This window comes from Nothoprocta perdicaria, unplaced genomic scaffold (genome assembly GCF_003342845.1).
Source record: "Nothoprocta perdicaria isolate Ctin4 unplaced genomic scaffold, notPer1 scaffold_46, whole genome shotgun sequence".
Classification (NCBI taxonomy): Eukaryota; Metazoa; Chordata; class Aves; order Tinamiformes; family Tinamidae; genus Nothoprocta; species Nothoprocta perdicaria.
Window position 1 is genome coordinate 3,341,487 of NW_020455710.1, and position 23,405 is coordinate 3,364,891.

The 23,405-nt window shown below is 36.6% G+C and overlaps 1 protein-coding gene across 2 annotated transcripts in view; it reads left to right on the top strand.

Annotated features, from left to right (window-relative positions):
• The window catches only part of HELZ (helicase with zinc finger), a 58,484-nt gene that overhangs the window by 24,341 nt on the left and 10,738 nt on the right, over positions 1-23,405 (top strand). Inside the window, exons 13-23 of one of the 2 annotated variants that reach the window (XM_026046883.1) lie at positions 404-583; positions 1,124-1,228; positions 6,074-6,252; positions 7,302-7,420; positions 8,887-9,032; positions 11,113-11,260; positions 12,674-12,857; positions 13,778-14,006; positions 18,048-18,252; positions 21,020-21,071; positions 21,878-22,071. In XM_026046883.1, coding sequence (XP_025902668.1) covers positions 404-583; positions 1,124-1,228; positions 6,074-6,252; positions 7,302-7,420; positions 8,887-9,032; positions 11,113-11,260; positions 12,674-12,857; positions 13,778-14,006; positions 18,048-18,252; positions 21,020-21,071; positions 21,878-22,071 — 1,741 coding nt within the window. The remainder of the gene's footprint in view (positions 1-403; positions 584-1,123; positions 1,229-6,073; positions 6,253-7,301; positions 7,421-8,886; positions 9,033-11,112; positions 11,261-12,673; positions 12,858-13,777; positions 14,007-18,047; positions 18,253-21,019; positions 21,072-21,877; positions 22,072-23,405) is intronic. The other variant, XM_026046884.1, reaches the window with a different exon arrangement.

Genomic DNA, 23,405 nt, shown 5'->3' on the forward strand with positions numbered 1-23,405 from the left:
AAAGACATATGTGCTGTTCCCTTTTGCCTTTTTAATAGCACATAAACATTGTAGGCCTACCTGTATTTATTACCAGGCTGGAGGGTAGCCTATGCTCTTATCCACAGTGCGTACTATGCAGGTTAATTATAATCAGCTGAGATAATGTAAATCAAGCAGTGGTAGATTGCTATGAATAGTTTTCCTGATTTTTGCAATTATTATCAGAGTTTTGTGATAAACAGTATGTGATTGTTTTGTTAAATATCATCTTTAAAATGCCCCAAATTGATTCAGTCAATACAGTAGCATACAACATTTATAATTTCTGTAGAGCTTTTGAAATCTTACCTCATTTCGTTTCTGATTGCCAGTTGGTTTTCGTGGTTTCTGTTTCTAAACTCTCTTGCCTTCTTTTGTACAGACAATGGGATGAGCAGTTGGACCCTCGACTAAATGCTAAGCAGAAAGAGGCTGTTCTGGCTATCACCACTCCACTTTCAATACAACTGCCTCCTGTTCTTATCATCGGTCCCTATGGGACAGGAAAAACCTTCACTCTGGCTCAGGCAGTCAAGCACATACTCCAACAACAGGATACTAGGTGAGATTGGGCAGAAAAGTAGAACGATACTAAATTAGCAATGAAAATGCCATTTTTTACTTAAAGTGGAAGGTGGAAGTATAGAATTTCCATCCAACTTGTAACAGAAACAAAATCAAAAATAAGAACCCAAGCCATCGTCATTATTTTGAATTATAAAGTAATCTTTAAATTGAAGTCTATCCTATATTTTCCATTTAGAACAGAACTAATTAAAATTGACAATATGTGCACTCTGATTTGCTCGACATGAAAAGTTATGCAATATGTTAGATAATAATAGCTGTTCCTTATTTAAAATCAAGTCTAGATTAATAATCACAAAACTGTTATTGAAAAACTATGTTTGAACTTTAAATCTTTTCATAACTGAAGGATTTGAGTTAAAGGGCTGAATTGTAAACTGTGTTAGGTCAGTGACTTAGTTGCATTAAAGGAAGTGTGCACGAAGATGGCCACTGATTCCTTTTTTTTGTATTCTACTGCTTTGAATTGTTTTATGTTTCTTCATTGCTTTTTTATTTGCACCATTTATTCCAGCAGGATTCTCATTTGCACCCATTCTAATAGTGCTGCTGATCTCTACATAAAGGATTATTTACATCCATATGTAGAAGCAGGCAATCCCCAGGCAAGACCTCTCAGGTATTTTTTAAGGCTTATTATGTATCTATAAAATACTATTCTTAAGAAAAGGTGTCTATAAAAAAGGTTAATGAACTTTTTAAAACATAAAAGCATATTGGCACTTACCAGCAATGCTTTTAAAAACATAGACTAAAAGGAACCTGAAATGCATTGTTGACATAATTTGGGGTTATTTGTTAAATAAAAATAAAGACATCCTTTTTTAAGCTTTTTATTATTTCTATTGATAAATGTGTCTCTCCTAATGAGCAAACTTTTGATATGCTCCTCTAAAAGCTACTATGATAAAACAAAATGAGTTTTAATTGTATTTTAATTCCAGAGAATTTTGACTCGCATTTACAATGAAAACTTGTAAAATGGGGTTACCCACCTGGCATTTTGAAGACAAATTCCGGTGTCATAGAAGCTTCATATTTCATGTGCAATTAGTCTGGCCTCTTCTGATAAGTCAATATAGAGTAACTATATGTGATTAACTGTACTTAACGTGGGTATTTTGGAGGGAATTAGTTGAAAAAAATCCAGAAGAGGTAGAAACTTGAAGAGAAAGCAGGATCATCATGCATGGAAGCTTGTAGTAAGGGAGAACCTATTTACGGGCAGAAATGCAGTTCCCTGGGACTGGTTTGCTCTGTCAACACAGTGTATAATAGGTACTGTTAGCTTAGTATCTTTTTATCAAGTTACGATCTTGTTTTCTGAATGCCAAAGCGAGTTTATTACATGGCAGAGAAAGCAACTATGAAGGTTTGCAAACTAGCTATTAAAACCATTCTGGCTGTGTATTTTTATGCAGTGGGTTGCAGCCAGTTGGGTCTGAGGCGAGGGCAGTGTTTCCAGCAGGTGAACACGCTCTTGAGTCTGCTGGCTTCAACTCTGCATCCTGGCCAGGGCAGCTCATCTCTCAAATGTTACTTTGGGGCTGGTTCTAAAGATTTTTTCTTAGGATGATTTGTAAAGCACTTTGTGATGAAGAGCGTTATGGTCTCTGAATTTTGACTTGGGGAAGGATGTATGTAATTGACTTTTCCAGGAATATTGAAGGGTGATTTACAAGAGCAAAGAGTATAAAAAGGAAAAAGCCTTAAGCCACAGTTGTGCTGTGTTGCCAGCTTTTGTGAACTTTATTTATGCACTGCATTCACCTGTGTAGTCCAGGCTCCAAAATACTTCTAAACTGGTAAAACAAACAAAAGCATTCTAGTGTGTGATTCAAAGAACACTGAAGGTTTTAATCTAAACATAATGGTTATAGTATTCATCACAAATGCTTCCAAAAATGCATTTGCAGATTGTATGAAATAATCATGATCCCCCTGTAAAGATTTGCACTTTGGAAAAATAGGGGCAGTTCTGGAACTGTATATAGACTTTATATCCCATGTGTACATATTTCCAAAGTTCTTGGAAACATTTAGCTATCTGAATGATGACCTGAATTAAAGGAGTCAGTTAATATGAAGTGAAAGCTAGAACTGTGTGAGATGCCTAAAATCAGTTTAAGGATTGGTTGCCTTCTTGGGGGACTATTGTCAAGAGAGATTTTTCAAACTAAAATCATTACTGTTAAACAGGGTGCCAGAGTCTTTTGCCTCTTGTTTAGGGAAACATCAAGTGGAGCAGAATCAGCAGTGTCCAAACAGCACAGGTTTCTAAAGGCTGAACAGTTTCACACTTCTTTGTTATTCAAGTGATGAATTTGCTAAAAATGTATCCATAGGTTAGTTGGAAGCACCATAATATTTACATTATTTTTTAAAAAGAAAACTTAATTATTTAATATGATGAAGGATTGAGAACTGAGTGGATATTATTTTCTCTGGGTAAGATGCACAGTAAATTATCCTGTCAATGATATGACATAAAAGTTTGAAGCTTAGGGTTTTGGGGTTTCTCTAAATATCATGTTGTAAATTCAAATGATTTTTTTCCCTGCAAAATAATTATCTATGCCCTTTGGAAAAATGCAGAGGCATAATGAAGACTGAAAATTTCTGTTGAGTCTAATCTTTTCACCTACATAAAATACCAACAAAGCCTGAAGGCCAAATTCTCAGAGTCCTGAGGTCCATGAATAAATTCTTACCCCCAAAAAATAAAATCCCACTGGGTTTTATTAGATGATTAGATGTTAGAGGCACACTCCAAAACCTGGCTCTCACACAACAATTTTTGTTAGAGTTAAGTAGATTAATGCAGAAGTGTTTCTTAAACACCCCCTGCCAACCACCACCAGGTATTTAAGAGGCAAGACAGCCTTCAGTTGAGGTGCATGAGGTACACTCTTGGGTGAAACTTCTCTGGTTTCACTAGTTCTTACCTAATTTTCCTAATCCTGCTCTCTTTGTGTAAGTACTGTCTATATCCTGAAACCAGGTAGCTTTGATGCGTGGTTTCCAGATTTATGCAATGCTAAGACTATCAAAGTAAATCAATCTGTGCAAATCAGAGTTTGAATTAAAACAAATATCAACAGTGTGACAGAACCATTCGCATAATTGGTTCTTTGTGACAAGGAGAACATTAGCAAGCTAAAACAAAAGTCTTACTGATGCAAGTTGTTGCTTTTGCAAATAGCCCGTTGTGCAGATTGATATTTGGTTGAAAATTTAATGGCGTGTTTTCCATTATTAATGGAATCAACATGTGGAAGAGTAGGGAAAACTCAAGCTACTGAAGATTTAATAGAAGTACTTGGGCCAAATTCTATTTTGCAATAATTGTTGCAGTTGATGGAAATAGGGATTTGCTGAGAATCTGCTTCATTCTTTGGATCATCCATCTTTGGATATAAAGTCAAAATAATGCAGGCAGTGAAACGTTACGATTCGTGTTAAGTAGATGAAATACATTTTGTAATGCATTCATCTAGCTTTAAGAAAAAAAACAACTATTATGGAAATACAGGAGATCTTATTAATGCCTGTTGCACCAGAGGACGAAATCCCGTCTTTGGCGTGGTGTTGAGAATTAGGCTGATAATATCACGACATTTTCCAACTAGTTTCATCCATCAGGTGTCTGATGCCGGTGGTGAATAATAGCTCTGGGGTAGTTTTTAGATATCACATCAAAATAAAAGAAATTAATGGGTAAGCAGTGATGCAGTTTGAGATGCTGTCAGGCAATCTGTGAGTCACATGCAGTAGAATCTCTGTAATAAAAGACAGAGCATGGTATAATAATGTCTAATAACCATAATATTTTGCATTTCAATAGCACCTTTCATCCAAGAGTCTCAAAGTGCTTTACAAACATAAAATCACAATAAACTCATTAATCCTCACAGTACTCCTGTGAGATGGTAGGTAAGTATTACCCTCCGTTAAGATCGAGAAGCTGAATCACACAAACCTCACTGAATGGCTGGGATAAATAGATCAGGAGTCATCTTACTCCTACTCCCCTCTTCTAGCTCTTAGACTGTGATAACACACCTTGTGTGTTGTCGCATTGATGCAGTAGCAGTTTATCAAATAAAGTTTCCATTTCATTGGTAAGAAATACACTTACAACATTAGAGGACTCTTGGTCGCAGAATGGCTCAGGGCTATTTCACTTCCTTCTGCACTGAACCCATTCTCAGTGGGAAGGGTATTTGGTGCCTGAAGGTGCATTCTGGTTCTTAGTATTGTTGAATTAAAAATCCATTGCAAATACTATCGTGCATTTGCACGTCGTTGCATTTAATTTTGTGCTGATTGTCAGAAGGAATGTTGTTACCTGTGTAGGGCTGTGTTTTCAAACATGAGTGAATGCAAGATGGGATATCCACATTCCAGACAGTGCAGTCATGCTTTCACTTAGGTACATAGCTATTTTTGTCTATTGAAATAATATTTTCTTGTACATACCGGAGAATTAATCTGAGTTGAATATATAATGAATAGAGAAAATAAACAGAAATAAATCTCGTACTTAGAACTGAAACTTGTTTAAACTATTTCATCTTAATTTTCTTTGGAAATAAATTACAGTAAAATCACTTTGATTCAGAATATGAATGTTTACACAGTAGTTTTGTGTAGTTTGAGTTCCACTTTAAATTCATAATTCTTACTTCATTTGGTTTATATTTTTGAGGAGCTCCATATAGAGATGTCCTTTGACCTCTTTATCCAGGTGCTCAACCAGTGCAGTTTGGCATATTTCTGCCAATCTCTGGAGTTATTTGTAGTCTGTTCTCTGTGTGATGGCCTTTGGTCTTTGCTCTTCTTTCTCCTTTTAAATAGACTGACCATAACATTACATCTCTTTAAAAGAAATAATCGGCATGGATTTCAAGCTGTAGTGATTAAAATTTTCTTCAGTGACTTGGGAAGATGTTTGACGTGCAACTTTTTGCTAACGTTATTTGGATTTCTGATAGTTTAGACCTTGAGAATTATGCTTTCTAGCACTGTCTTCTTATTGCTTTATACAGTGTGTCTTTACTATGGTCCTTCATGGGAACCAGATGAATATAATTTCTGCTTGATTCTTAGATCTTACAAAACATATAGTAAGTGTACAAGTGTAGGCGTTCATTAATGTCTTTGCAGCACTCTTGATTTCAAGACATTTATGTTTCAGTTGAGGAACTTATTTTAGATTTTCATATGTCATCTAATCCATGGTAACTTTCCATATATGTAGTATTGCATTGCAGCAATCTGAAAATAATCTGAGATGTTTTAGCATATTTTAGTATGTAATCCATAAAGTTACTTCCTAATTCATAAAGTTTTACTTCCTAAAGACTAGTTTATGTTTATCAGAAAACAGATCTTAGCATTTGCAGTGTTAGTCTATTTTGGTGTTTGAACTGCATAGCAAATAAGCCTGCTTTTTATTTTCTAGGGTATATTTCAGAAATCGCTGGGTAAAGACTGTCCACCCAGTTGTGCATCAGTACTGTTTGATTTCAAGCACACATTCCACCTTTCAGATGCCACAGAAGGAAGACATTCTTAAGCAACGAGTAGTAGTTGTTACTTTGAATACATCACAGTATCTATGTCAACTGGATCTTGAACCAGGTAAGATGATTTCTAAACAAAAAATGTACTTGAAGTATTTGAAGAGGCATTGACTCACTGACTTACCGGTGTCAGTGCGAGTATTCCTTCTGTTTTTTTCCCTGCCCGTTAAATTGAGTGTCAAAAATGAAGAAAGAATTGAAGACCCTTTAAAAAATGGTCTTCCATTTCTTATAAGAAAGCTATTGTTTACTACAAAGCTATAAAATTCCTGGTATTCAAATTAAACTCTGCTTATCATAATCTTTCTTATTTAAAAAATTGAAGTGATTAAATAAAGGACTACTATCTATGGTCTTTTGTTTTCTGAGATCCAAGAGGGAAAATTTTGTTTGAGATTCTGACTTTGAATATTATGCTCATTAAGGTCATTACTCCATGGAGCATGTAAATATAAACAGACAGAGCTTTCTTCCTGTGTTGTGAATTGTGTCCTCTGCAAACAGCTCCCACACATACAAACTCACGCTATGTTAATGTGATGTTTCTAGGTTGTTTTCTAAATTGAAATATCTTTGACTGATTAATTGGGACAGAGGCTGCTTAAGGTTTATTGCTTCTTGATCTCCAAATGAAATTCATCTGCTCTTGGAGCATATCTTCTTTACAGAAATTGTTAAAGTTAGCTTATTATAGCTGCAGTTAGGCATTCATTGCAATAAATAAAGCTAATGTGGAATGTACAGTAAATATTTTCAAGTCTTTAGATAGAAGTTACTAATTTATCTAGAAATCTATCTATGTATAGTCATGTCATAGTAATATGTGTGTCAGTTTACAGAAATCTTATTTCCTGATAAAACTATTATACTTTTAGTATGTAACCTTACTTGGGACTGTACTACATACTCTAATAGTTTGCTTTAAAACTTAATATGGTAAAATAAAATAAAAACATGTATGGCAGAAGTTATTTCATGTTCCTGTTACCCAGTGCATAGAAGTTTTCCTAGAATATGGAACTCCCAAGAACAAATTATCATATTGTTATCATTGTTTATTTTGTCTTATCTCACTTTCATTTATTTGCTCGTAACTCTGATTTACAGGGTTTTTTACACACATTCTGCTAGATGAAGCTGCACAGGCTATGGAGTGTGAAACTATTATGCCTCTAGCACTAGCAAATAAAAATACAAGAATCGTCTTGGCTGGAGACCATATGCAGGTAAGAGCTGTAGATTTTTTTAAACAGTCTGTTCTGTACTTTCATCAGAGAAAGTATATATGTTTATATACTTAGGGTAGTTATCTCCTCTAAATTTCTATGTTAATGAATATCTCCCAGTCCCTTAGATTTGCAGTCTTCCTGAGTATGATGTTATCCTCATCTTACAGTACAGGGATATAAATAAAGTGAATTGCCCAAGGCTATGTAGGAAAAAACACAATAGAGATGTAGACCTGGCAGCTACTGGACTATATGCAAGTAAAACCTCATTTTAAAGAGGGAGCAGTAGATAAGTTTTGCAAGTCATAAATGGGGAAACTAAGAAAAAATCAAGTGATGATATTTGTCTAAGATGTTGCAGCTAGTTCTTGCTAGAAGTTCTTGCTACTTTTTCTGGCCAGTAATCCAGAAAAAGCTTCATCTGAAAGAACTGAAGTAGAACAACAGACAGTAGATATTATGATTTAGATAATTGTTTTGTATTAAAAGCCTCATCATCCGGTAAGGATTTGAACAAGTAATAAACAGGAAACTGAAACTAAGCAGTGTGTTTTACCACTATGCTGTGCTTAAGAATTCTTGGAGTTTGAAACACCAATTCTACCTGTAGCTTTGCAACCTAACAGGCTTGAAAGCAGGCATGGAAAGCTCATTCTTACTTGTTTTGTTGATTTGGGCCAGATTTATGGGGATTTATATATTTGCCTTCCATTTTTCTTGACATTTTATAATGGCAATGCAATGGATATTTGCATTGATATAGTCATGATAACAGTAATAGGATGGTCTTCCATAGTGCTTTTTATACATATATCTCAGAAGTGTTTCACAAAAGCACTTCAAAATTTCTAATTATGTTTAAAAGATGTGTTTTCTTTCTATCCTTATCATGCTTGCATTTTTTTCTGCCATATTTCTTTCTTGTTTTGTTAAACAAACCTAATAGTAGTTTAATGTATTAGTAGAAAGGACATCGAGCTTTTAGCTTTACTAGTGACTTGTTTTTTGTTTTTCTTACCATGTTACAAATTTTATCTGTTTTCTGATCTCTGGTATGGATGATGGTAACTTATCTCTGTAAAACATAAAGTGATCCTCTATATCGTTTTGTAATGGCTTTGAAAACAGTACTTTTTGTCATACAGCTCTCTGCTTTACTGCAATTATTTATCTACACAAGCCATCAAAGAAAAATTTATTCATAGTTAGTGAGCGTTTTGTTATTCATTTAATAGCATTCATCTTTTGACATTTTTATTTAAGAATATCCCTTTCTCTGGAATAATTACACCCTAAAAATTAGTTGTAGATATGTCCTGTAGTTACAGACAGACACTAAAAGTGCAATTGCTTGGTTTGCAGAATGTGTTTATTTTGATGCAAAATGCATATGTCTTGGGAGCACGAAATTCTAAGTCCACATACTTAGTTACATTTTCTTTGTATGTGTGTGTCTATTACAGCTCAGTCCTTTTGTCTACAGTGAATTTGCCAGGGAAAGAAACCTTCATGTCTCACTGCTTGATCGCCTCTATGAGCACTACCCTGCTGAATTTCCATGCAGGATCTTGCTGTGTGAGAACTATCGCTCCCATGAAGCTATCATCAAGTAGGTGTGAACTTTTTCACTGTATCATGCTTTTGTCTGACTGACGTGAGTGAACTGGAGTGAACAGCTCTGTGGTCTCTGTGCCAAGCACAGCTGAATGGAAATAGCAGCATTAAACGTTTCTGCAGTGATATTTCAATCATTTCAGAGTTAATTAGCATGGTACTTCTGTGTTACTGAGTTGAAATGCAGTCTCCTAGAACAGGAATTCAGGGGACAGTTAGCAATTGTCTTGCAAGCTGGTAATTCGGGGAGGGATGTTTGGCTACCAGACTTGCACAGTAAGCCAAAGAAGAGCTGGCCCTTTCTTCTGGACTGCTGTGCTTTTTATTTTGTGGGTTCTCTGTTTCTGTGAACTGCTTCAAAAGTATAGAGTAATTACTGGGCTGTTATTTCCTTGGTGGAACAAATAAGCTATGTGGAAATAAGCCATAAGGAACATATGGATGAATAACTACGAGCCGAAAGTAAGTAGGTCAAATTTTGGGCATGTTTCTTTTATATTATCTCTTTTTTTTATTACTTCTTTCAAGACACATTAATCAGTTATTTCTCATTTTTATGCTGTGATAAACTAATGGCTGCTAGTGTAATGAACTCATCCGTGAGCTGTGCTAGAAAGAATAAGCGCAGTCATGGGGAAAAATGCTAAAGTTTAAGTCCTTGCTCAAATATTTACTGAGGAATGTTGTGTTGATATCCACTTATACTAATTAGGTTATCACTGTGTTCAAAGCAAAAGAATAAGTATTTAAGGGTACTGGGGAATCAAAATGGAAAATATAATGTATGTTATTGCGCACCATAAGATCTCTCTACATCTTGTGGACTTTTTAATTATAGACTGTTGCTAAATTTCTTACACATTTCTAGAAATTGTAAATCATAAAAGAGAATCTGAAAGGGAAGAGATCATTTCAGCTTTTGGTTAGAGCTCATTTGCATTAAATTTACCTCAGAAAGATCATGAAAACTGATTTCTGCAGTTGAAGTATGAGGCAGTGAGTTCATAAAAAGATCCACTATGTTACACGCGGAGGTAAGGATCCCAAAAATACTGTTGGGAAGAGCTGGCCATTTAGGCAGAATCCCATGTGCCTCATTCAATTGAAAAATGCTACTGAGTGAACTGAAACCTGCTAAATGCTCTCGTGGTGGTCCATTGAAGAGATTGTCTGAAGTCTATTTTCTTTTAAATGTGAAATTTCTTCTGACACATGGGACCATGATGCTTATGACAGAAAGAAGTGAGAGATGATGATTCATGGTGGTCTCATTAATCATGTCTGCCTAAGTGGAGTAAAGAGACAAAATGAAATTAAAGAAAGAACAAGCTATTAGTTCAGTCTGACTTTGGAGCTGTAATTAGTAGAACAGTCTGTAGAAATGGGGTTTTGCTGTTCAATGGAGGCTCGTTACTAAGGATCAGCTTGCAGAAGGAGCTGGTAGTCTTGCTTATGGCAGCAGTGGACTTGGGCAACTCATTTCAGAGATGGGTTACAGATTCTTTTTGTTCAAGGCTGCTGCTGTGATCAGCAGTGAGCTGCTTGACTGTAATTTGATTTTGGATTTGAGAACTGATTGGTGCTATCAGTTTCTTTGACTTTTCTGGTGGGTAAATACAGCTTGCCACTGAGGAAAAACTTGCTTGGACACTGGAGCCTTGGTTTGCTTTGTACTCAGTACCCAGGAAATCCTCACTGACTTTATCCTGTAAGTGCTACCTGGCATAACCAGGCCCATAGTCTAGACCATAGTCCAGAGTGGAAAATAAGTCCCTGATATCCAATTTCAAGCTACCAGAACATCCGAGTAAAACACTAGTAAGAATGTTGTGAGTAACATGGTTGAGCTTTAGACTGAAGACATCAACTTGACAGGAAAACTGCTGAGCAAGAACTCCTTTCTGCTTTGTCTCTGTCGATCATGAGGAAATACCCCTATGTTCAGAGAAATCATTTGGAGGTGCTGAATAGTTATCAGTGGGTTCTGCTTCCTTGGGAAGTGTTCTGTGATTGCATATTTCACTAGTAACATCCTTTGTAGACTCCACGTTGTGCTTTGCTTTGCCTTGTTGCAGCTACACTTCTGAACTTTTCTATGAAGGCAAATTAATGGCAAGTGGAAAGCAGCCAGCCCACAAAGACTTCTACCCTCTGACTTTCTTCACAGCACGTGGCGAAGATGTGCAAGAAAAAAATAGTACAGCATTTTACAATAACGCAGAGGTAACTCTTCTTTGGCTTTATCCTTGAATATTTTCTTTAAAATCTGTTACATGGTGGGATTTTGTATGTCACAAGTATATACTTACTAATACTTGAACAGCCCTGGAAATCTGTTGACTTATGCTGTAGAGCCCATAAATTGTCCCCTAGTAGGAAAGAGTAACGGGGAAGTTTACTAAACAAGGAGAAGTGCACATTGTAAAGCTAATAAATGCTTTCATTAACTCATCATCTTTTTTTTTTTGTTTGCAATTTGCAAGCTGCTTACAAGTTCTTTCAGATTCATTCTTCAGGGTATTGCTCCTGCTAATTTTTGTGACAGTTTGGTGGATGTATCTTAGCAACTGAAAAAAACTGTAGGTGAAAGTAAAACTTAGATATTTTTTGCCTGTTGTAGAAATGTTCCCACTCAGATTGGAGCCCTCTGGAATAACATTTCATGGTTGCTTAAATCTGAGATCAATGTCTAACTAATCATGCACAAATGGGTGTTTTTTTCAATGAATTTTTTTCAGTTCTCAAATTATTTGTTTCATATACATTTATAGACATTCTTCAGAAGTGACATTTAATCTTCCTTTCAGTTTAAAAAAAAAAAAAAAAGGCAATAGTTTTCAAACTAGAAGTTGCTTTTCTCTAATCATCTCAAGTTATGGGCGTTTCAGCCAACTCCATTTTCATGCCAAAAGGATGCCTAGACTAATGTCTTCACATGAAAAAATTTCCTTTTCTTAAACTTATGAGTAATTTTATTTAAACTGAAGTTAATTTTCAGTTTAGGAACAAAGTTCACTGCACAGTATACCAAGGTCTGTGTGTCAACATGTCTTGTTGATCATGTTGCATTAACATGTTGTTATGCTGTACTCATTATGCATTCTTTATTTTATTATACATTATGCTGTACTCATTATGCATTCTTTATTATACATATCTACTTAAATAAGAAACTTGCTAGTTTAGCAGTATCTGAGTCTTTAAAGATGCATTATGGATGCATCACTGAGAAAACATGAAGGCACTTGACTGTTTTCATTAAGGTATTGCTTTTCTATTAAAAAAAAACTTGTGGAAAGGCTTAAAATATCTTGTTAAGCCCAGTAACTGGCAGAAAATTGTGAGTCATTAATAGCTACAGGCAGAAAGGAAGGACAACAGCTGCTTGAACACCAATATGAAAGACTGAAATTCAGATGATGAGGGAGAATTTTTTGTTGTCTGACTCTTAATGAACATTAACATGAGGGCATCTAGGGCAATTCAGTGGTGCCTGCATTAAGTATTAATCAGGAAAATACACTTTTCCTTTTTGGTCTTAACTTTGTTCTTTCCCTACATGGTGTTAATTCTAACCCAATATGCAGAAGCTATGTGTTTGCAGTGTACTTTTCAGACTCCTGGCTTTCTTTTAAGGTGTTTGAGGTAGTGGAGCGTGTTGAAGAATTAAGAAGAAAATGGCCGGTTGCCTGGGGCAAGTTGGATGATGGCAGCATAGGGGTTGTAACCCCCTATGCTGATCAAGTGTTCCGGATTCGGGCTGAGCTTCGGAAAAAAAGACTGTCTGATGTCAGTGTAGAAAGAGTGCTGAATGTTCAGGGTAAGTAGGAGCTATAAGTATAAAAGAATATGGAAATGAAAAGTATGACTGTTCAAATTAGGCAAAAGTTATTAAAATTATCTTAAAATGTTTGGTGTTAGAGATGTGACATAGCCTGAAACTGGCATGAATGCTGATTATTCCAACATTGTAAACCAAAGCAATAAACTAGGGTATATAAGATCTTTTTCTTCAAAATGAAATTCAAGCTTGTTTCAAAAGTAAATTGATTTACTGGAAGAATTGAGAACTGATACATATTTATTGTAAGGAGGAAAATGGAGTTTCAAATAAATATGTGACAAAATTTCAGCCTCAGAATGTTCTGTTGATTTTTGCAGTTATAAAATACTCTGCAAAAAGAGGTCTGCAATCTTAGGTATTTGTGCATAGGAGCATACTGATAACACAAGAATTTTTGTGTAGGCACAGCATGTTGCTAGGTTGCAGTTAAGTCAGTAATAAACGAAGGAGGATAAGTAAGTGAGCGACAGTAGATGGTTTGTTTTGTTCTTTCATAATCTTATCTGAATTTATCTGAATTTGAGAGAGTTGCTAAAATACGGAACGAGAATGTTCAGAACAATTTTTCCATTATAGAAAAATAAGTGCAACAGTTGTTATTGTCTGAATGTAAACACTATAAAGATGACCAGAATTTCAGAAAGTTCTGGAGAGATTAGCAACACAGTGAAAAATAAGTGTTTTAAAGAAGAGATATTCTTGTAATAGAAAATGCTATTTTTAGTGCGTCTTCTAAAATTTTTAAATCTTATTATTCTTGCATAAAGCTCTACATGTGAAGGGTAGCTATCAATCCTTCAGGATATCCAGGTGCGAACTCTGCAAGCCCAGTGATCTGATTGTATTACTAGCAGAAGTAGCTGAAATTATCTCATTTATTTTTTGTTTCTTCTTAGGAAAACAATTTAGAGTTTTGTTTCTCAGCACAGTACGGACGCGGCATACGTGCAAACATAAGCAAACACCAATTAAAAGGAAAGAGCAGTTACTGGAGGACTCAACGGAAGATCTGGATTATGGTTTTCTATCTAATTACAAACTTCTCAACACTGCCATTACAAGAGCACAATCCCTGGTAGCTGTGGTGGGAGATCCCATTGCTTTATGTTCCATTGGAAGATGCAGGTACTTTATATGTTTCTTAGTTAAACAGGACTCAGAATGCTAGAAAACTCGTGTTTATATCTGATGAATTTAATAAAATCATGGATTTTCTTCTAGGTGCTAAGTAAGACACAATACATTTAAATCCATAAAAGAAATGTGCCGTGAAATTAAAATTCCTCATATACATCCACAGAATTATCATAAAGATGGAAACCTGGGGGTTATGCTCCCAGCTTGCAGGGGTTTGTATGCTGTCCAACGTGCTGCACTTAGGCTCAACCCTCAGCCTGAGTAGGCTTGTGTTGATGAACAGTGTCAGCGGGTGATGCAGGAATTCTTGAGCCACCTTCTACAGCCTCCTTGGGAGCTGGGATTTGCCACGTGAAACAGTTGCTCCATCCTCTCATTAGAAAATGTTGCGGAGAGGCAAGAGAAGGGAAATCTTTTTACAAGGAGAGTAGAACTACCCATGGGAGGCAGGGCATTTTAATATCCTCTAAGGGTAGACAAGTCTCACTTCTTTGGTCTCTGTGTTGTTCTCTTTTAACTGGCTTATTCAGAGTTGCATTGTCACTGTGTGGAACAACCTACAAAGAAAAAAAGGTGAAGTATCTCCCACCTGCTCAGTGATAAATTCTTTTATGTTTTTATTAACACTCTAATTTGAACTTGATGGCAGCTATTGAAGACCCTTCGTTTATTTTCAGGTGTTTTTTCAGAACTTTACATGTAAATGAAAGTAACACAATTTGCAGTTCAAAGAGTTTTAGGATGTAATGTAATATATATAAGTTGAATGTTATGGCAGATATGTGACAGTGGAAGGCTGAAAACTGCTGTTTATATATTTTTATGTCTTTGTGAACCTGGGAAAAAACTGTATAGGACTTGAGTGAATATCCTTTTATAGACGCAAATGAAGAAATGTGAGAAATGATAAGAGATGTAAGCACTGATTTAAGGATACCAAGTACTTGTTCTTCAAAGGTTTCTTTTTTTCGATGGAAGAGCTGAAATGTTAAGCTGATCAGAGATAAAGCCTGAGGCTTGTTTCTGGAAGAGAGGAAACACTGCACTGACTACGTTATTATAATAGAGCTAAAAATACATAGGAGTCAGTTGTTGTATCTACATTGTATTTCACTTTTCTGAGCAATATTCCTTGGCTGGGATGAAAATGGATGTGGTGTTCAAGATCAGAATTGAACATTTGAAATGCAACCCAGAACTTCTGTTTACTGCATTTATGAAATACACCCTGCATCTTACCTTCTTGAGCCACTGTGAGAATATAATTGCATATTCCTGTAGTAATCTGATTTAAAATGCTAATAGCTTATTAAAAGAGAACTATCCCTACAATTTTCTTCCTCTTTCCCATTACCTGCTTGGTTTTAGACGTAGCCTGGATCCAAGTCACTGATCAGCAGGAGCTCTGTGCCCCTGAGCCCCGGATTTCTAAAGGCTGAGAGTCCGTTGCAGTCACCTGGTGCCGTCTCCAGTTCATCAGCTCAAGCTGCTGAGATACATGACTGGGTTACAGAGGTCGCCCTGATTCTCTGCCTGAGATTTCTTATCCCCTTGTGCAGAAATTGGCTCTAGTTCGTAAACTGCACTTCTCTTTCCCACAGTGGGGTTCACGGTGCATAGTGTTAGCAACTAAGTCAGGGAGCAGGATCCCCAGGTAGGACCATTATGGGCTCTCTATGTGTCTGAGCATGGTTTTTGTTGGTGACTGATGAATCCCAGTGGAGAAGACAATCTCTTGAGTGTTCACGTAAGTCTGAATGTTGAGGGTTTTAAATTAGACACCTGCAAGAGACTTAGTTTTCAAAAGCTCAGGGGTTTCTCTGAAGTATCTTTTGAAGTGGCTCTTTCGAAGTAGCTCCAGTGGGGCATGCGAAAACTTGCTAAAATAAAAGCATAGGCTACCAGCAGAGAACCTGCACTACGGTCACAGCAGTTAGGGATCCAGTCTGCCTTTCTGGGACCAGCAGCTGTTTACATATACTCTGTTGGAAATTGCACAACAAAAAGATAATTAAGAAACAAGCAGCACTGGAGCTTTATTAAGATGTATCTCAGGCTTTGCTTTTAATACGCCATTGTCTTGTTTCACTGAATAATTGAACATTCACTCTTTGAAAATAGTGCTGTAGGGGCTCCGGCACGCTGGGAAGATGCTTCTTTTTTAGTATGGCAGAAGGATAGAAGTCTGAAAGAAGTGACATTTCGTTAGGAAAAGCAGACCTCAAAAAAAGTTTAGAGTACTTGAATTTTATAAATATTCTAATACCTGTCAAAAGGAGTCAGGAATCTGTAAAGATGGTTGTAGAGAGCTCTGTGAAGTACGCCCTGGGTAATCATTACGTTTCTGTGTGTTACAATCAGAGGCGACAGGGCTGTTTTGGCAGACACTCCCTTTAAACTTGAGAGCCCCGTACGACAAAGCAGTGTTTTATTCTCTGTTCTTGCACCCTAGTACAAGCACCCTGTGCATAGGGACACTTTCAGCAAAAGTCTGTAAGTCTCAGTGGGCTTATGGTAGTTGGCAGTAGGTTTGGTGACTGAATTGATTAATCGGAGGGAATTGCATCATTAAAACATCCCAACAAAAATTTCATTTTGGTTTTAAATCCTCGCTTAAAACCTTGCAGGAGATATTTGCCCCACAGCAGAATGCAGTGAAGGAGCCATCTTGCATGCTCCATTTTAAGAGAGTGTTGTTTGCTTATACAAATCAACTGAAGATGGACTTTTAGGGGTAGCTACTTCGGATTGTTAAATAGATCATTAACATTACAGTGTTCTTGCAAGAAAGTTGCAAAAATGACAGCCACGCAGCAAAATGTGACGTTCCTGTTAAAGTGAGAGATAGCTCTATGCTAATTTTACAAGTTTTGAGGAGCCAACACTGCAGTAGCAGGCTTTCCTTATTGGTCTCACTTTATTACTGAGCAGTTCGTTAGATTTTTATTTCTTGTTCATAAGGAAATAATCTGTCATTTTTAAAGTACACTTTTGTGTGCAGACTGATGTGATACTTACGAAATGAACTTCACTGTTTTCTCTAAAGGTCTGGGAAAGTACCTGAAATAAACACCATTACTGTCTTGGCATCTGTACAAATTATTTATGTATGGTGGAAATACATTATATCATCTTCAAGCTTTATTTGACATCTTTTAGTGAACAAAACAGTATTGGATTTTTATTTACTAACAGTAAATGTGGAAGCTTTTCTCAGTAATTTAATTTTAATTTGCATTGAGGTCCTAAGGAGTAAAGATATTGTTTAAATATCTCTCAAAACATCTTTTTGTTTACTTAGAAAACCAAAATTAACCCAAATCACTCCGTTTCTCCTCCTTATGTAGCAAAGCAAGCCCGATGCTTTTGCAGCACTAGTCACTGGTCCCTTCCTGCCCTTGATTATGGGAAACAAATGGGCTGATTGGAATGGTACATGGGTATATACCTTCAACAGCTCAGATTTCCTGCCTCAATTAAGCAGGATGCTTTGGGGTTTCGCTTCATCCCAGTCTTATCAATATTTTGCAAAGCACTTCTCTCTGTGTCTCAAAAGAGTAGGTCTGAGAGTGTCTCTCAACTTTCAAATTTGTGACACTGAAGTTTAGTGACCTGTGTAGTTTCATCATCACTGGGAGCTTATGCAATGCTTGTGGCTTTTTGAGTTTTAATAAATTCTGTAAATCACGTGTTTTCCAAAATTTTAAGCACAGCTTGCTGTGTTTGTTCTTCAAGGAATAGTTCTATGTTGGAGTCATCCATGACATTAATAGTAGATGTGATACAGACTCAGTGTTGCAATCTGATATGCACAGAAAGACCCATATGTCTTTCTTAAATGCCTGGGGAGCTTTGCATGAGGCTGTGGGATTCAGATGCATAGATTAACTTGCTGGATTCATGGCCTGGTGTGTAAGATGAGCATATAGAAGAAATAAACTCTACTCGGTTATATAAAATCCTCTTTAATTTTAACTACAGCCATTAAGTCTTACTCCTTTTTATTGTTTCTAAAAATTGTTTCCATAGGAAATTTTGGGAAAGGTTTATTGCCCTATGTCATGAGAATGAAAGTCTTCACGGTATCACATTTGAACAGATCAAAGCTCAGTTGGAAGCTTTGGAGTTAAAGAAAACGTATGTGTTGAACCCACTGGCTCCTGAGTTTATCCCCCGGGCTCTTCGACATCAGCATTCAGCAAATACTACCAAACAGCAGCAATCGCCACCCAAGGTAAAGGTTCACTGGTAACAAATTATGTCAGGAATTGAATATAGAAATGTCTGTTGAGGAATGATATAAACTGTTTATTGGACAAGCTGTTGTTTTGAAACTGCATCTATGCAATTAGATATCAGTGCAGATTCTGAAAGGATCCTCAGCAATTTCAGATGAAGAGCCTGGTGTTTGTTATTGCCTGGTATTTAGCAATACTTTGAGACTGGTCAGGCTGGATCTCATACTAAAATACAAGCCTGGGGTCCCTTTGACTTGTTCGCAGACTGTGTCATAATGGCACTGAGGAACTCCCGTCACAGATCTTGGCCTCATGGTTTAAAAAAAGCCAGTGCAAAACTCAGCACCAAGCAGCTTGTGCTCAGACTCAAACAACATGTGGACACGAACAGTCACAGGGCGTAAACAAAATAAGAGCCAGAAGTTGCTTAGTATTTTCCGTAACTTTGCATTTTAACAGGTTATATCATTTAAAAGAATGATATACCACAGAGTTTTTGACAGCACAAAAAGGGAAGCTTTCCCTTTGGCAGTCCTTCCTAAAAGAGATTTTTGTGTTTCTTTGTCTCTCTTTGAAATGAACACCATATTTCTAAAGCAGCTAGCAATGTGTCAAAACACCAGGCTTAGAGAAAACCTCAAATTAAAAAATTATTGTTGTCTTAAATAGTTGTTTCTGCTTACTTGTTCATGAGTGCTTCAGCTGTGAATGTATTTTAATTAATAATAAAAACAGACTGTATTAGTGTTTTTGTTCTCTATAGCAAAATGAAAATATTTGAAAATGAATGTATTTTTAATTTAAAAAAATAACACAGAGGACTGGCAAATAGTTCTGTGTATTTTTCACCCAGTTTGATAGTAAACCAAGCACATGTGATGTAGCAGTGAGAAGACATACTTTCAAACTGCCATTTCAATTTAAAATCTGAAGTGTTTTAGCTACCTATATCATAATTATACTAAAATCTCTTCTCCTCAAATGTAATTGACAGCTAGCATGTGGAATGACAGAATTAAAGTGAGCAGGTAATGCTTAAACCACACAGAAAATGGTTATGATGAGCAATACACCTCGTTGAAGTTTTAAAAGCATTTTAAAAGATTTTTTAACTTCTAAAGTTTTGCTTATTTTAGGCTCTCTCCCTATGATTTTTAGATTAAGAGACAAAAGGCTGAAAACCTGGTGCTGATGTGTTCTGCGCTGGAAAAAATGGGAGCAACAGCCTCCAAATACAATGTTGTGTGGAGAGTTTATGGACCTCTGTGCAGCTCAGGGTTTAGCTTGATATTTATCCAAGTGTGATACTGCAAAAATAGCACTTTGTGCAGCAGAACTGCTCTTGAACTCATTTAAAGTTGTAAAGAACCTCTTTTTTTATTGTTACATTTAAAAAAAAAAATAGTTTTGGTCCTGTCACTGTCGCTCTCTGAGAGCCAAACAGCAGTAGGATGCTGGTTTGCCCCAGGACTGGCCTGCTGGGTGGCAGAGAGGAGAGTGCAAGTGCAGAGGGTGATGGAGTCTGATGGACACAACCCTTATTGACATGGGTGTTGTGGACAAGGATGACGCTACCACAAAGTAGTCAAGATACAGCAAATCAGGCTCTGGATTTGTACAGCTTTTCCTACCTGCTTCTGCTTCCCTGTGTTCCAGCTTTGGCTGAGATTCAGACACTTGACTGAGATAAGTCAGCGTCCTAGACATTTTAGCTTGTCACTTCTCTGAGTTTTGACTTAGTTTGAGTCTCGTTCTCCTAGTGAATAAAGAGGCTTCTTTTATTTAAGTGATGTAATGAAAAGTAATTTTTATTTATTTTTGATTAATTCCCTTTTAAAAGGGGGAGGAAATTCAGAGACAATCTCTTTAATCTGGTTTATGTATGAGTTTATGTATGAGTCAGCATTGTCACAGCACCTGTCTGTACCTTCACTAATTTGCTCAGGCCGCTGGAAACCTGCCTTAGCTTTTCTCCTGAGAGAGAAAACTTTGGCAGCATCAAAGGCTTTTAAGATTTATTTTAAAATTGTGAATGTATTTAGGTCTACATTAAGCAAAGCATTCCCATTCTGCAAATGACTCTAAGAACATATGACATTTGAATATGTGCTCACATTTTATTAATATTAACTACTTAGTTGCTGTTGTAAACTCCTGAGCGCGTAGGAGGGATAAGTCAGTGTGACTGGCCTCCTTTCTCCCGTACAGTTCACCCAGGAAAAGCAGGTTCCCCCGAGGAGTCTCATCCTTGACTCTACTATATTACTCTTTTTGGGTAGCAGTTGCCAAGAGCTAAAAGTGCAGATACAAATGAGATAGGGAGGCAATTGTGAAGGAGGCTGGAGCAGTAAAGTAAAACTAGTGTCAGCTGCTTTGCATCCAAGGTTTAGCAGCAACCTGGAGGAATAGCTGCATCTTCCCTCCAAGGTTGATACTGGGTGCTGCTCTGTAAAACTGAGACAACAGGCGATAAACAGATGAGAAAGGAAACCCAAAGCAGCTCCTTGTCACTGTTCTTGTGTCTGTGATCAGGCCTTAGGGGGGAAAGGTGAACAAAGAGCCCTGCAGGGAGGGAATGTTGCCTTAGTGGTATTAGCCAACTTTGTGAATTGGAATAGGACGTTAAATACATAAGGATAAAATGTTTAGCCTAACTGCTTTTGAATCCTGCTTTGTATTTAATTCAGTTATTTTGCTCACTTGAAGTAAAAATGTCTGACTTAAGTCTGCAAAACTTCACTACTATTTTTTTTCCCTTTGAAGGGCAAGGTCCACCATCATAACCAGAATGACCATTTCCCACCCGATGGAATTGGTAAGTACCTGCTGTTAAAGTTCTCCGAGCTTGCACAGATTTGACTTCAGTGAAGTAGATAGTAACCTGAACTGATTATCTGGTCTGTTTTCTGAAAGCCTTTTACTACTTGTGTGCATTTGGGAAACAGATTACAAGCTGGTAAATAGATATTAGGTATTTCTTGGGCTCTCCTTTTGCAGATGTTGAGCCTTATCACAGCCTAGGCACTGGCCCGTTAAAAATGGTAGTGTTTGAAATCCGTTACATAAAATACTAGACCGGTCTGTTTACGCTATAAAAGCTGAAACATTATAGTGCCTTTGCCATTATATATTTTGGGCTTATATTGAGCTTTCACATATCACATATTATTCGTAATATTTTTGCAAGGTAATATCTAACAGCTTAATGTTTTTGTTGTTAATTTAAAAAGCCTTCATTTAAAGCTCTTCTTTCCTGTTTAAGAAAGGAGCATTATTCTCTATGACTATTTGCTTGTTTTATTGCTGTGGGATGCTCTTTAATTAATAGTTACCAGCTACCTGTTTCTTTATATCTCAACTCCTATTTCCTCCCTTTTCAAATTTCTGGAATGGCATACAGGATTTGTTCTGTAATTAGTGCATTTTCCAGCTGTATCAGACCTATCCTGTAATGAGATTTGCCCTAATGCTTTGCACAGACGAATGCTATTAAGAAAAAAAAAAAAAAAAAAAAAAAAAAAAAAAAAAAAAAAAAAAAAAAAAAAAAAGGAAACAAATAAATAACAAATAAATAGATGGTCTTTATATTCTTTTTCTATTTATATCTTCCTTATTTTTCAGTTCAGCCCAACCCTTCTGTCCTAATTGGAAATCCCATCCGAGCATATACTCCTCCCCCTCCTCCTCTGGGACCTCACCCTAACCTGGGGAAATCTCCAAGTCCTGTTCAAAGGATAGATCCACACACTGGGACAAGTATTCTATATGTACCTGCTGTCTATGGAGGAAACATGGTCATGTCTGTGCCTTTGCCTGTAAGAATTCTGGTTTTTTGTTTGTTTGTTTTTTTGTCCATTCATTGTATGTATAAAAATGAATGCCAAGAACAGTTAGCGAATATTTTGCAATTTTCCAGCACTTCAGTTCAAATACCTGGGTGCAGCTACCTCTAGGAGTGACTGTGCAAAAGACGACCAGTAAATGAAGACTTAAAATGGTGCTCCCACAAATAATAGCAGGCGCGCTAAAAGCAATTTCATGTTAATGCAATTTGGTGGTGTTTTTCAGCTGTAAGTATAGACACACCAGTGGGATCTGCCTCGTCTGACTTGAGACATCTGCATCTGAATTAATTGTCTAGTCCATATCTTAATCATTGGGGAGGCATAGGCAATTCTGATGAAGCTTATTTCTCTTGATTGACTTCATACAGTTAAAATAACCAGCTTTGATCATAGATAACTCAATGTAACATGCTTGAAGTGATATGAAGAATAAGTAAAATGGGATGGTTTCCCCTTGCAGAACGTCACCGTGAATCAAATTACTTTCTCTGTGGCACTTAGGAACACAACTAAGATGCTTAATCAGGCCTCTTAGACTACAGCCTGGGATTAATTTCTATTACCGAGTCACATATTCCAAGAGGAAAGCAGGGAGAAAGGACAGAGACTATAGAATAAGGATGAGTGGAGTAACATGATTCTTCACGACTCCTGAAAGCTTTAGGGAAGATATTCAGCCCACGCATGGATTGTAGATGGATACGCCATCCAGAATCCTAAGCATCTGCTTAGAGTTTTGCTTAGTTCATTTGTTTTTGTAATAGCTGCAGTTGTCCTCTCGGGAAGTTTAGTTTAGGGTTCCTGTCCAGGGACTTGCTGTTAAGATCTCCTGTTTCAGTTGATGTCTTCGATCAGCTGGCAGCAAAAGATTGGCTTTCTTTGCTAGGTCAAGCAATTCTTCTTTTTCCTAGTTTACTGGAAATCTGAATTTGATGGATAAATTTATATGCAGTGAGAAGGCCAGCAGCTGTATCTGTCATGCTTGCTTGCATTATATTAATATTGAACCAAGATAATTTAGAAATTTCTGTTGTATTTTTAAGAGATAATGTATTTTTATGTATTTCCAATCAAAAGAAATGTATGACAAATAAGTATTTTAAGCTCACCTTCCCTGAGGATGGATTTTTAAATGATGAAGTGGTAGGAATGAGGTACTAATGAGATGACTTCCTTTAGAAAGAAGCTTATTGGAGATGATATGAGATTTTACTGATGGAATAGTAGCCTACAGCTAAAGTTCAAAGTGCACATTTCAAGGAGAAATACTAATTTTAAAAAAGAATAGCTTGGAAGATGTTTGC